Source organism: Passer domesticus, chromosome 3, assembly GCF_036417665.1.
Source record: "Passer domesticus isolate bPasDom1 chromosome 3, bPasDom1.hap1, whole genome shotgun sequence".
Lineage (NCBI taxonomy): Eukaryota > Metazoa > Chordata > Aves > Passeriformes > Passeridae > Passer > Passer domesticus.
The window spans coordinates 4854201-4869365 of record NC_087476.1 but is presented as its reverse complement, the minus strand read 5'-3'; the positions used below and the strand labels follow the sequence as shown (position 1 = coordinate 4869365).

At 39.8% G+C, this 15165-nt stretch overlaps 1 protein-coding gene across 3 annotated transcripts in view; it reads left to right on the top strand.

Annotated features, from left to right (window-relative positions):
- TFAP2D (transcription factor AP-2 delta) overlaps positions 1–15165 on the top strand; it is a 50216-nt gene that overhangs the window by 10785 nt on the left and 24266 nt on the right. For all 3 annotated transcript variants that reach the window (XM_064411645.1, XM_064411646.1, XM_064411644.1), the window contains 2 exons: positions 6032–6197; positions 8844–8962. In XM_064411645.1, coding sequence (XP_064267715.1) covers positions 6032–6197; positions 8844–8962 — 285 coding nt within the window. The remainder of the gene's footprint in view (positions 1–6031; positions 6198–8843; positions 8963–15165) is intronic.

Below are 15165 nucleotides of genomic sequence, written 5' to 3'. Positions count from 1 at the left end.
AACCCACACCACCCACAGCCTGCCCAAGCCTTTGTCCTGCAGGAACCAGCACAGGGACACGGGCACTCTCCAGCTGCACTCAGCAGTTTTCCCAAGCCAGTGGCACGGAGAGCATCTGGAGAGGCATTGGGAAGATACTTTTCCCTTGTATATGGGAAAAAGGAATGAAGCAGATATCTTTTCTTTGGGGTATGGTTTGGATCTTACCCTTCAGCCCAGGAGTCGCAGAAGTTCTGATGTGTCAGTGCTGATATACCTCGATAACAGAGGGCTGGTCCTGGGGGCAGGAGATATTAATACATGTTCATGCAATCTTTAAAGCTGGTTTCCTGTAACAAACCCATTTATTCGTAATATTCTCTTTTCCACCTTGCTTCTCCTAAGCTATTTTTTAAACCTTGCATATACTTAAAACTCTTACAGTTCTTAATATCCTCAAAAATGTGGTGTAGGTGAGAGGCTGGTCTTATAAACTGCTGGTGATACCCTCAATCTTACTGAATCTTTTGGTTTAGATTTTAAAATTCCCCATGTTCTGTGCATGCAGTCATGTCTTTGTTTTCTTGGCATGAATGTTGTAGTGAGGGACATCTTGGAATTGTTTGCGTTCATGGTATGAGCTGGTTTTATGTGGCTACCAACATGACACAAAGTTTGTTAACTTAAATTGAACTAAAAGAATAACTGAGTGGAAAAAACCCCAAAAAACCAAAAAAAACCCCAAAAAACAACAACAAAAAAACTTTCAGTACTTTTTATTTTTCCTGACAAATGTAGATTAGTTTTAGAGTTTTGAATATTTAGCTGATGATGGTAATGACTGGGTCGTGTGAGGACAATTTGGAGAGCATTTTAAATTGCTTATAGACCTTTTGGAACTGAAAATGGGATTAAACAGTACTGACAAAATCTGTACTGATAACTGCTTGTTTACATTTGCTACATGATAAGGGAAGAAAGCTAAGGAGAGACAGATTCTAATGTCTTTATTTTGTAACATACTCTAAACTTGCCAGAATTTCAGCACAGGGCAAAAAATAAACTATAAACTGGAGGATCCTACAAACAGCACCTGCAGATATAAATAATAGACTAATAAAAAGCATAGCATGCTATTAATATTTCATATAAGATCAATCTGTTGACATTCAGGTGCTTATACTTAATAATATACACAAGCACACAAACATCTATATGCTGAAAAACAAAATAAACAGCACTTCTGCAGTGTTGTCACCAGTGTATTATGATGTTTCCTTACACAGGTGCATGACACATACAGGTGAATGTCTTGGAGAAAGGGTGTATGTTTTATTGAATGAATATAAAACACTCATCATATTGTGGCTGTTACAATTAACAAATAAAAGATGGCCTTGCAGAGCGTAAGGATTCATGAAATTATAGACATGTACTTTTGAAAAAATTGTATTTAAAGTGTAAAAACCATCTAGTGACATTGACGGACATTTGCCTCTATCATTCCTGAAAAAAACAAAAACATTGCTTATGAAAAGTATAAAAAAATATTCCAGAATGTTGGTTTTATTAATGAAAAGATGCACAAATATTTTACTCTGATGGTGTAAGGGAGCCTTACATTTCAGCAGGTGCCCAAATAACTAAATCAGAACAAACCACCACACTCCATCCACCCTATTGTTCTCTTCATCTGTACAAAGGGAACCTGCAACCAAAACAGACCCAGCGTCCTCACCACGTGCGTTATTGGGATTTTCATTGTGCTGACAAGACGGGTGGGTTAGAGCATGGCTCTGTTCTCCCTGCTGTCATCTGCACAACCCATCACCACTTGTGCTGGCATTTTGTACCCACGTGTGCTATTTGATGCGGAGACAGGAATAAGAGAGGGAAAATGCTCTCCCCATGTTTGCTCTGACTACCTTTTCCAGTACACAGCCTAACTTTTGTTTGTTCTAGGCTTGGGAAACAAAGCGAAAGCACAATTCTTATGAAGGAGGACCCTGTGTGGAAAATGAACCAGTCAGTTAGAAAGAAAAGGATTGGGTCCTCAGAGTAAACTAATAAAAATGAACTTAGTCTTTTGTCATTCCTCTTTCTCAGGACACTTGAAAATAATCATAGATTAGAATCATAGAATATTTTGTGTTGGAAGAGACCTTTAAAGGCCATCTAGTCCAACCCTTTCCAATCTTTAACTACATAGGTTATATATAGTCTCTTGAGGTGATTTGGGGGTTCAGTACACAGCAGTTTTGGGCCCTTGGTCCGTCATTTAGATGAGGTCAGCTGCACAAAGCATCTCCCTTTCCCATCCATTATTATCTTGTGCTTATTGCAAAACCAAATTTTATTTATTAAAATCAACATGAAGATGACAGATTAGAGACTAAAACTCTGTCATGAATAAAGTAGTAATGGAATAGAGTTGGATGAGATAAAAGCCTTAAAGAAGGGATTGAATGCCTGAATCTTCCCTTGTTTCTTTTCCCCTGCTAATATATCTGTTGCAATATAAATTATAATTCTCACTTTGCCTAAATCTTGTCCTGCCTCTGTTTCCAGACCTCTGTGGCTGTAAGAGCACAACCATCACCATTTACAGTCATCTCCAAAGTAGAACCTCATGGCAACAGATGAAGTCAGATCAGACCACGTACTCACTTCCCTATGGGAATAGACAGCTGTCCTAAAAAGAGTCTTCTTAACACTCACAGGCCCATTTCACATGGTACTCAGAGCACAAAATTACTGTGGCAATCAGCTGGATGATCCCACCAGTTATCTCACTGTCTGCCTGCTCTCCTTTTCCATTTTCTGGCTTTTCCATAGGATGAATGTCATGGATAACAAGTCAGGGTGCAAGGGCCACAGCTTGCACAAGTCCCTTCTTTAGGTACACTGTTGTGTGGCAAAAAGAAATTTGTGGGCAGATTTCTTTGTTGTTCCTGCATGTGGGGCTCTTAATTTGATGAGCTGAAGGGGTCTTATGTGTCCTGGTTCTAGAAGTCAGTCTGTAAAGATTTCCAAAGCCAGCAAAAACTGCTGGGAGTAATAGGGATCTCCAGGCTGAATCACTAGGCTCAGGAAAAACATTTCCACTCCGGTTTTGGGACATTATTTCTGCTTCTTCTGCTGGAATCTTAGCATGCCACCTCTCAAGTACTCTGTTATGACAAGACTGGCTCAACAATTAAGCAAAGATTGACTTTTCCAGCAACACCTACAGTGGCATTGTGTTGACAGGAAAAAAAGCTGGTTGTTGCCACTGCTGTTTAGTTCACCTTAAAACATATCTTGTGGTCTTCATGTTAAGCTGCTTTGCAAAATCACTCTAACACACGATCAGAAGGAAGGAAGGAATACTCTGAAGCTTGTTCTTGACAAGAAACCTAATCCCTCATCTTCCTGTGTGGCTGCCCTTCTCCTTTCTCCTCTCTTTCCAGCAGCCTTCTATGCCTTCTTCTGTTTACCAGTGGTGCAAAGGCCAGGACTTCATACATCTCCTCTCAAGGTGGTGTTTGTGGCAGGAAATTCATGCCTTCAAAAATGCACACAGCTTGTGACAAAGACATATCTTCATCTAGAAAGCACCACACCGCTCTCTGTTGCTGTGTCAATGAATAATTAATAGAGTGAAATAATTATATGCAATAGATTTTACTTCCTTGTAATTTGCTACTTGTTCCCCATGTTTCTGGAAAGCAAATGACCTAGACTTGCTGAGTTCTTTTACTTTTAACCCATACCTGGCTTACCTGGAATTGCTTTGGTTTAGATCATGTTGCTTAGGCATGATATTTTAAAATATTTCAGACTGTAAGCGACTTTCTACTAAATAGTAATAAGAAGTGTTCCAGTAAATTCTGGTTAGGGTAGGAGCAGCTGCAGGGTAACAGGTTTTTGGATTAAAGGAACAATTATTTATCTGGCATAAAGGGTGCACATACTGGCTTAACCTGGCAAGGAGATGAACTTTAATATGACACTGATTTCAGTACAGTCTCACTCGTTATAAAATCTAGAGACTCATTGAAGTAAATAAATATGTAGACAGTGCTACTGTTTTCTTGACACGTATATATATATACACGTGTGTATGTGCATTGTGTGGCAGATGCCAAACAAACAGATCTACTCAGTGTTAACGCTCTTCACAAATGTACCTGACAGACCAGAAGTTGGAAAACGTTGCTTGAAAATATTTACAGGTTTCTGGAAAGAAAAAAAAAAGAAAATCTACCAAAGAAAACCCAAACACGCCAAAACAACACAGACCCAAAATTATTTCAGGCGTGTGGCGCCAGATTTCTGTGTTTGAGCGCAAGAGCTCATTAATTGTAGCTTTGAGCTGTGTAAAAATGTGCATCAGTGCCCTTGATGTGCCTATATTTTGGTGATGCATGAATTGTCTCTATATCTTGTCTAAGAAGTGGACACTAATATCTGCCCTGGAACATAATTAGAAGTCATAAAATACCCTGCTGTACTGAGTCAGGATCTCACCCATCTGGGATTGATACCAAGAGATGTTCTTTTCTGGTGTTGCTGTCAGCACAAATGTTTAAATATACCTTCAAGAGCTGAAATATTTGGAAAGAAATTCTGTTTGCCTTATGTAAGCAAGCAATAGTCTGCATTAATGAAGGTTCATCCTTCAGTCTGTCTCTGTGAGAAGTGGAACAGAGTCACCTTAATTTTAAAAGGGCTGCCTGTGTAAGTTGATAAAGAAAAAGGTGTAGGATCTTGCCTAAAAGGACCTTTTAATTGTCATTCTATTCTATTCTATTCTATTCTATTCTATTCTATTCTATTCTATTCTATTCTATTCTATTCTCATTATAGAATTCAGATTAGAAGATAAATTTTTTTAAGCGCAACAAAGTGAGCTGTTGTAGTTAAAAAAGATTAAGGTGTTCACAGGAAAAAAGAAACTATCAAGGTATTTTAAAAGATACAGTATGCTTCCTTTAAACATGAGTGATGAGCACAGATTAATTCTGCTCTAAGAAGGTCTTCACTTCATCATTCTCACATAAACCATCTGAACTCCTTCTAGTAGTGCATTGAATTATATGATATTTTGTATCACTGTCATATGCAGCTCATTCTTCTTTTTCTCATCTTTCCCCCAGGGAATAATAGTGCATGCAGTGGTAAGGTTTATTTCTTCCACAGAATTTTTTTGTTGTAGTCAGGTTGGAGAAGGCAGGTCAAAGAAAAGTGTTTTGTGCTTGGTGATGAAATGTGTGTTAGTCCTTAAGATTATTTCTTTTTTTTTTCCCTGGGAGTTTGTTCTACTCTCTTGGAACAGTTGAAGAGAAAGTTTTCTCCCTTTCTCTCTCTCATACTAACTTTAAGTTAAAAGCTCAGTTTTGCCTGAGGAGTTATTGATCACGGTCTTGACTGAAAGATTTGGTGATCATTCAGCAGTTTTAGACCCAGGCCAAGTAATTGCCACTCTCAAGAAACAAACAATTGCAGAGCTAACCTGAGATAAACTGGTGTAGCTCAATAGATTTCAATCGTTAATATCAGCTGAGGATTTGACCTAACTTTGGAAGGAATTTATGAGTTCAAAGGTGTGGAAAGCTGTTCTTGCTGGAAATCACTGCACACCCATAGTGTTCTTACATCGTTGTAATCCTAGATACTGTTATGAGAGTTAAATTTAACATTTCTCATTAGAACTAATGTCCTAATATTTTCACAAACTGTGTTTTTTTTAAATTGTGAGTGAGGGTTCAATCTCATTTTTTAATCATACTAGATTGGATCAGGGATTTTTTCAGAGCATGAAATCAAATGATATTAAATAACCATAACAAGATGTTTTGACTGTAATTCTTAATAATTCACTATTCCCACACTGAAATTCCAACACATTTTTCTCAAAACAATAATATTACAGAAAGCCAAACCACACATGCCCTGAGAAAAACCAAACATAACCGGCCACAAGAGAACCACAAGAGAATTGTTCTTCATGGCTGAGTTTGCCAAAACAAAGAAGAGGTTTCCCTCATTTTAATATTTCCTTTTTTTGAAGGTGGCACCTGTGTTGTCAACCCCACTGACCTGTTCTGCTCCGTTCCTGGTCGCTTGTCCCTGCTCAGCTCCACTTCCAAGTACAAGGTGACCATTGCAGAGGTGAAGAGGCGCCTTTCACCACCAGAATGCCTCAACGCCTCCCTCCTCGGAGGTATTTTGAGAAGGTAAGTTGAAGGTGAGGATAACAACTCCTAGACAATTGCTGTAATTTTTTTTTATTTTCAACAAATAGGCTTTATTCTTTTCTCTACTTTGCACTTGAGGTGAACAGAAGGGGATGGATCAGGAGGGAACACTGGAGAATTACCAAGTTTACATTTTTCATCAAACTGATTATTTTGACCTCCTCTGTTCAGTTACTCATCAGACGTGGATAGATGTTGCTTTGACTTGTTTTGAGCAGAAATTCAATGTGTGGAAAATTTCACCAGACCTACAAATCTAAACTCTTGCTAAGAAACAATCTCAAAGCAAATCATTTTACTATAGTTACAGCCCTCCCTCAACAAAACAATAAAACACCGAGGTGTAGGGATGTGGTTTTCTTCCTTTGCCTGCATGTTTTTTTGAGCACAAAAAACCCCCAGAATAAGCTGGTTTTACTTTTCTCGTTGTTAGATATTAGGGGAGAAGGGAATACTTAGGTAAGTTTTACCTCTGACCCTTCACTGACCAGGGCGGACACCAGCAGAGAGCAGGAGCAGAAAGAAGGAAAAGGGCACACTGTGCCTCTCATTGCAAGAGGAAAACCAGGAGGCAACTGTAATCCAGCCAGGCACATCTAAGTCACGGTGTCCCTGAGGCGTCAGCTCAGATGGCATCTGCTGCTCCAACAGCCTTTGATCAAAACTAGCTGGAAAGTCATCGGCTATTTCACTGCTGGCACTGAGGGCCACACTGATCCTCCTGCTCATACTGAAAGTCACTTTAACCAGCCTGAGAAATGCAGGCACTCCAGAGCTGTCTTGACACATCTTGGAGAATAATGACTATAGACCATAAATTGTTTTCAAGGCATAAGTCCCATTCAACTGCCTCTATGGGCATTGGAATCCAAAACCTACATTCACCAAAATTTTGCCCTTTATTTGTTTCATTCTGGAGAAACCTTCAGCTAATTTTCATTTAAATACTTGTGCTGCAGATTTCATCAATACAGTGCAAGCTATTATGTATTCAAGGGCATCGACTTGAACATGGGGGCTCACTTCTCTCCTCTGTTAAAATGCTTGAATGATCCCCACAGGTTTTTGACCCAGACTAAATATCTCCTCTCCCAAATTAACCCTGGGCATGGAGTTTGCAAAAGCCAGGGACTCCTCCCTGTCTGCAGTTTGGATGTGCTAATTCAGTTTTATGAATCAGAGAGAGCAATGGAGGAGATTTGGTCAGGTTGTAACTGAGAGTTTCACAGCTAGGCAATAGGCTCAAGCCCTCTGTATTTGACCAGGAAAGATGTAAAAAAACAAAATCTCATTGATTGTTTGCCTGAGACCTTGAAGGCTTGTTTTTTATCCTGTCAGCAGTCACTGGTTGCCTATTTTCCCAAATAGCTTGCTTTGGGAATAAAGTGTTCTTATGAATAAAAAAAAAATATTTTCAGAAGATATTTCCTGACAAACAGTGTGGCCAAAGTTGTGGTATTTTTTAATGCATAAAAACAATCATCCAAACGGTGATATTCCATGTTTGGTTTCCTCCTCTATCTGAAGGAACTTGAACATGAACCTCAAAGTATTTGGTTAATTATTTTTGTTACTTAGTGATTATTTTTTGTAAGCTGATGGCCCCTCAGTCTTGTCTGGGGTTAATGATGTATGTCTTGTACAAAAAGCAAAGGTGTAGACTTTTATCTAATTAATGGACAGGCAATTCATTTGGGATGGGAGATATCAGGGTTCCAGTCACTGTATTATTCATTGTTTAAGTATTTTAACATTAGTTATTTGCTGTCAGCTGACTACTGCATTTGTTTGAAAGGTACAGGTTAAAATTCCCTCAGGCTGAGGAAGAATTTGAACCTACATCTGCTGCATAGGTGGATTTGTCTGAAATGCCTCAAACACTGAGGTGCCACAGAAAGCAGCTGGGACACACCAGGACCCATTTTGTGAGAACATTGGGATGGAGGTGTTTGGCATAGGGGCACAGACAACCAGTGATGGCTGAGATTTTAGCTTCAGCATTTCCTGTGGCCTTGGCCTTCTTACTTGTGAGTTTTGGGTTTTGTAGACAACAGTTCTAAAAGCCCAGGTCTCTACATATATTATAGAGGGATAGAGCTGGTTTCCACATAGACATCTACATTTAAATAGATATCTGGCTTCCTTTAATAGTCAGACAGGCCAGATGAGTAAAGTTCACTCACTGTGGATATCTGTTTAATCTAATTCTAGAAGGTCCTGTTTCTCTCTAATTTGTCTTTGGAGCCTGGCTTGGCTAAATCAGGTACAAGTGTTTTCACTGTCAATATTTACATTCAGTCACTGTAACCCCAGGTGTCATGCCCAAATCAGGTAACTGGGCTCCACTAGGTGGAAACTGCCTGAAGATCTGATGCCCCCATGACAGACATTAAAACCTCTAACTCTGCCAAAAAGCTGGTGTTAAAGAATCACCTAGATTAAAGAATCACCTAGAGCAGGCAGGAAATTAAGAATACAACTCTGAAATATTTCCCGTGGATGTCACTACTGCAGGCATTACCCCACGTATTTGTCAATGAAGTATGCACAATTTCTAGGCTTATATGGGAGAAAGGTGCAGAATAATGACAAATATCTCTCTTTCCTGCTGTTCTCTCATGACAGAGCAAAATCCAAGAACGGAGGACGCTGCTTGCGAGAAAAATTAGACAGACTTGGACTAAATTTGCCTGCAGGAAGAAGAAAAGCAGCAAATGTCACACTTCTGACTTCCCTGGTAGAAGGTAGGGTCTCTAATATTGCAATATAAAATAACCATAATTAAAATGTTTCATGGCGTGCAACCCTTTTCAGCCATAGGGTTAAATTCCATAATCTGTATTTTGTATAAAGAGACCTGACTTGCCTAAAGCCACAGAAAGAGTGAGTGGCAGAATGGAAGTTTACTCTGAGATATCTTGGCTCCCAGCAAGTGTCTTGGTCCTGCAGTTTCCTCAGCATTGATTTATGCTTACAAATCGATGTTCTGAGTGTTCTTGTGAGAGAGATGAATGTCTTATACTAACTCTGTAAGTAGGTTTGTTTATCCTCCTTTTTTTTTTAACTTATGAATTTCCTGGAGCTGGTCCAAAAATGTGATGATTTTTTTTTGTCTCCCATAAGAAAGCATAATATTTAGACAAGCCTTTTCCCCACACACATAAATGAATGAAATCTCTTTTCAGATAATATCTAGACAGGCTCAGGAGATACTTTCTTGGCCTTTATTTGTTGTTTAAATATCATTCACCAAATACTGCCAGGTTCTTCAAACCTTCAGCTGGGAGATGCAGGTTCAAACCCCTCAGGCAAAGGGAAGAAACTCTACCTGCATCTCTTCTGTTCTGGGTGAATCTACTAAGTACCCAGTTTGTTGTTTGGCTGTGAGTTGCAGCTCTGGGAATTTCAGATCCCTCCTCCTTGATGCTGAGAGAACTCAGCTCATCCTAAAGGTCAATACCTTCTACAATCATAGCCTGAAAGGGCCATACAGATCTAGGCAAGTAGGCTGAGGTCTCAGAACGTATTACCACAGAATTACAGAAGGATTGAGGCTGGAAGACTCCTCTGGTGATCTCTCAGGCCAATCCTCCTGCTCCAAGCAGGGTCAATGAGAAGAGCTTGCTTAGGACTTTGTGAGTTTTTTATTATCTCAAGGGGTGGAGATCCTTCAAGACAGAAATCGTCAACACTGGAGATTTTCAGCATCTGTGACAAGGGACCGAGATTTTCAGGGGTCACTGAGCACAGGGAAGTTCAGTGGGGCTGCTCTGAAATACAGGTGTGTCCATATTCCACCTGCTTGCAAGAGAAAGCTCTCATGGAATTACAGTCTTAGAAAAGGTACCAAGTTAGAGGAGCAAGGGCTGTTCCCACCTTCAGGCATCTCGGGTCAGGGCAGATTAATCACAGCTGGGTTTTATTAGTAAACAGAGCAATGGCTTTAAGCTGAAATCAGGAATTCTTCCCTGTGTGGGTGCTGAGGCCCTGGCACAGGGTGCCCAGAGAAGCTGTGGCTGCCCCTGGATCCCTGGAAGTGTCCAAGGCCAGGCTGGACAGGGCTTGGAGCAATCTGAGATGGTGGAAGCTGTCCCTGCCCATGGCAGGGTGTGGAGCTGGGTTATCTTTAAGATTTCTTCCAATACAGACCACTCCATGGCTCTGGGATTCTATGTGACTAGTTATTCATCCATCAGAGACTGAGAGAGAGGGAGGAACCTGTCTGACAACTGCTGGCCTGGGGCTGATGGCTGAGAACCTTTACTGTAAGTCAGGGTTAGATTCCTTCTTCCTAGGAATGGAGCTGTGCCCACCTCCCTGCCCTTTATTCAAAGCCAGTAGCAAACCTGCTACCAAGCCTATGTTGGTGTTGCTTCTGTTCTTGGACTGCTTTGCTGTGGGTCCTAAAGATAAATCTGATGTGCCTGAGTTCACTTTGGCAGAGACCTTTTTGCCTGGATATGCTAACTGTGAATTTTATCCCATGGAATTTTTGGGAATGGCACCTCCATGTTAACATTCCCACAGAAAACTAAGTGAACCTCATTTCCTGTCTGTGTAACCAATTCTGGGTCAAACTTGGTGGTGCTCATTGAATTCTTGGTGGTATAAGCTGTTCTCACTTTGGACATGCAGATATTCCTTCCAGGTGGAACTGCACAATTTCTTCAAGGAAAACCATCCGTCAATGGTTCCTGCTGCTGGAAGAGGCAGAAATGGAATGACACAGGTTTATTCTGTGGTTCAGAGAATCCAGAGAGACGGCAACAGGAGCTTTTTCTGTTGATAGCCATACAGAAGTTGAAATAATAATAACAATTTTTTTGTTTTATTAAATCTCTAAAATATCACGTACACTCTGTGGACCTCTCACAAGAACCCAGGATTGTGTCATTCTTGACTTCTTTAGATGGTTCTAAATTCATTATTACTGAAGATCCTCACAGTCTTCAATATATTGAGGTTTTAATATCTCTTTAAGGTAAAAGCATGCCCAACCTCTTGAATATCTGTGTGATGTAGGATAAGGCAAAATTATTTGCATTATTATGTTTATTGACCAAAACCAAGTCAAAAATCTCTGGTATGACTCTTCTTCTTTATGACATACTTCTCTTCCTCTAAAATATACTGAAATAATTGAGTTTTGGGGAGTCTGCTAAGCTCAAGGAGGAACTGAAATTTATTTCTAGGCTGTGGCTGTCACATGAAGGTCCAGATTTTATGAAAATTACTCTGTGGCCTCCTGTTTTCTGCAAAGTTTTTTCTCTTTGGAGTTCTGCTCTGCTGTAGGATGCTTAGTGCTGGCTGGATCAGGTTGCATCTTTAGAGACTTTGGTAGGGGCGTCTGCGGCCCAAAATAAGAATTGTTTGACAGATCGGTTCTGTTCTCTTTGTCATGCACATAAATCAGCACAAGGAGCGGGAAGACAGACAGGGAGGGTGAAGTCAGTGTCGCAGGACTCTCCTGAGCAGTTTGGGGACACATCTTTGTGCAACCTGCAGGCGAGGGATGCCCTCTAGTGCCTGGACTAGATGGAGGGAAAGGTCATTTTTGTTACGAGCTCCAAAATGAAAATTCTTACATATTAGCTGTAAAATAATAGCTTCTCAGATAAATACTAGTCTTTCCAAGGCTAAGCTTTACTGCGGGGTCAAAAGAGTCAAAAGCTTCTCCAGTGGGTGCAAGGAAGGATGTGAAAAGAGGGGATGTGTCCCCTTCTGTTTGGATGGGTCACTTACAAAGCATAAATGTGATTGCAGATGCAGGTTAAAGCAGTGCATGAATGATTTTTAACCATCAGATAAAAAAAAAAAAAAAGAAAAAAAAAAGAAAAACTAATAAAAAATTCTAGAGTTTGTTTTTCTGTCAAACCTGATTAAGACACTAAATTTCCTAGACACAGAATTAATGACATTCATCATTTGGGGACCAAAGCTCTTGAGAAAAACAGGTCAGTGGTTTCTTTTTTCATCGTGCTCTCAACTATCACACTTCTCCCCCACCAGCCTTTGTTTAAATATCCTTCCACTTGTTCCTCCTCCCTTCTCACCCTACAAATAGAATAAACTTTCCTTCCACCTCCCGCCTGTCCCTCCTCCCCCCTGAGTAACATTTCTGCTGGGTAGAGCATCCGGAGGAGGCACAGGCGAGGAGAGAGTGGGAGGCTCAGATGCCGAGTGTCCCTCTCCTGGGGACACAGCTCCTGCCTTGGCTGCGCCCAGGAGCAGCTCTCACTCCTGCTGGCCCCGGGGGACCCTCACGCCGCTCCTTGCACCTGCCCACAGAAACCTTCCCAGGTGCTGCTCTCCCCACCGAGGCTTCCCAGAGCTGTCCCCGCCAGTTCTGCTCCAGCACTTGTCCTTTTCCATCACGCAAGGCTCTCAGGTCAATTGTCACGCTGCGGAGGAGAGGCAGCGCTGCCAGGAGATGCAGAGCTGGGTTTAAGGAGAGCCCGAGATTCCCAACATCTGCTCTTTATCCCGGCAGGAGGAAAGAGCTGGGGGTGTCACACACGGGGAAATTGGATTTCAGGTTGAATTTAGATTGGAACAAGGCAAGTAACTATAACAGACAGGGGTTTTAGCTGTTTCTACCTTGATCATGATTCCTGCCGTGAGGTAAATAACAACTAGGCAGAAGATGGGAAATCTAAGGTAAAAGAAAAAAGGTCAGTTCATCCACACTTCCAACATTTACACATTTTCTTCCAAAGTAAATGTTTGTCTGAATTACGCTGTAGAAAAAGAAAGAACATATTCTATGACATTTTGTATAAACTACTTTCCCCCACCAAGTAGATTTAATCCTACTGTACAAATCAAAGGGATATCTATTCACAAAAAAAATGTATATCACAGTACACTTCTAAATATCAAATCATCATTTGGTCCTGGTTTAAAATTACATCTTTGCTCAACAATGAGATAGGAGAAATTGTGCTCTGCAGTGTTCTCAAGTACAAAATTTTTAAATTTTTTGTTTTATTTAGAATTTGTAGTTAGAATTCAGTATGCCTGCTCCTTATCCTATATGCATGTTTATATGAATAAATATAGCATAGCTCTAACATGAATTTTCAGCATATGTGAGCTTTCTATTTCTAGAAAAAATATTTTAAATTTTAATTTAAATTATTTTAATTATTACTTAATTAAAAACAGTAATTACATTTGTAGTTACACTTTTACTAATCCATATCCATGAAGAGATAAGTAATTTTGTTTCTTTTTGCTCAAATGGTTTTATATCACAGTCACAATCCCAGCTCGAGACAGGTTTTATACTTTCGAATAATTTTCTCAGATTATCAGGACAGTTTAGTATAATTTTCTCAGCTCTAGCAAATAATATAAACCATCTTTGTAAATATAAATTTGAATGAGAATTCACATTTTCATTCCCTTTTTTCTAACAGCAAGTGGAAACAGTCACATTTCAGTCACTTAGTTGTTGACCATGTTAAATGAATGCCTGCATTTCAACACAAAAAGCTCTGTTCTCTTGAAGAAACCAAGACTTTTCCAAAGGCTAAATGTTTAAATTCTTTGCTGTCTACATTCCTTGTATTGTTACTGGGACTGACTGGGACTATGATGAAACTGTCTGGAGAACTGCAATTCCACCTGATGACAGCTTCAAAGGGTTTGACTTTTATTTTCTTTCCATGCTGGAATGAAGATAAACCTATAAAGTATTTTAACAGAATTTAGTTGAAAAGGAAAACCTGATGCTCTTCTGCAATAGATTTACTCTGTAAATCTTTATTTAAGGAAGATTAAAAGCGTATCTGAAATAGACATTTGGAAACCACTCTACAGAAATGTAAAAGCTATGGCTTAAATTTGTACCCTTTCTCACCCATGAAGAAGCCTGGGACAGATATTTGAAATACAAAGCAATCAGTCAGCTCTATGCCTGTTCATTCTGATTCTCTGTTATTTTATCACAATTTTAACACATTTTGTTTTCACTGAAAATTATTTTACTTTTCTAGAAGCTCCAAACTAAGTGGAATTTTTTTCTCCTTCCAGCTCAGAGATACTGATTGCTTGTTAATGTCTTCATTCTTTTTAAGAATATGGAAAATCGTGTTTTAAAAATAATCCAAAGAAAGCAGATGATTTTGACAATAATCTTCAATTTTTGCTGTAAAGTTTGTTACAGTTGCAGAGGTTGTAGCTGGCTGGTATCAGCAAACAGATTGCCTGGGAGTGGTGCATGGATTTTGTCAGTACCTGAATAAATTGGGGCAGATAAACACACAGTAAAGCATTTTCTTGTGGAATCAAAAGGTGTTTTTCCATGAAAACTCCAGTGGGAGAAGGGGAGAAAATAATATCTCAAAAGAAGGAGAAGAGAGTTGAAGTAGAGGTCAGTGCATGCAGTTTCTTATTCCTCATACTGTCCCTGGCACAGGACCACTGTTTCCATGGAACTTCTCCTCTTCCTTGGCTTAACCAAGCCTTGCTGAGGATGGGATTCATCTCCCCACCTTCATTGCAGTTGCACCTTCTCATGTCAGATCATAGTAAATAGGGAGAAATCAGCAGTTCTGGGTTTTATGATTTAATTTCATGATTAAATGAAGTTAAGTTTGTAATTAAACATTTTATTGTGTTGCTCAGAACAGCTGTGGAATTTCCATAGCTGGAAACATTTAAGACTGGGCTTGGAAAAGCCTTGAATAACCTCATCTAAGGCAATGCTGTCAGCAGAAGGTGATTTCCTGAGTTCTAATCTAGACTTTCCATAATTCCTCTGATTCCTTTTTGTCTTCTACGCTAGTATAGGATGCTACATGCTTCAAGTGCTACTTTGTCTCCATTGACTTGAAAGTATTAAGTCAGACATCAATATTGACATTTAATCTGATGAATTCCACTGCAGATATTCTCAAAGTGAGGAGCTGCATGTCCTGTATCCCTCTGGACAGCATCAGACTTT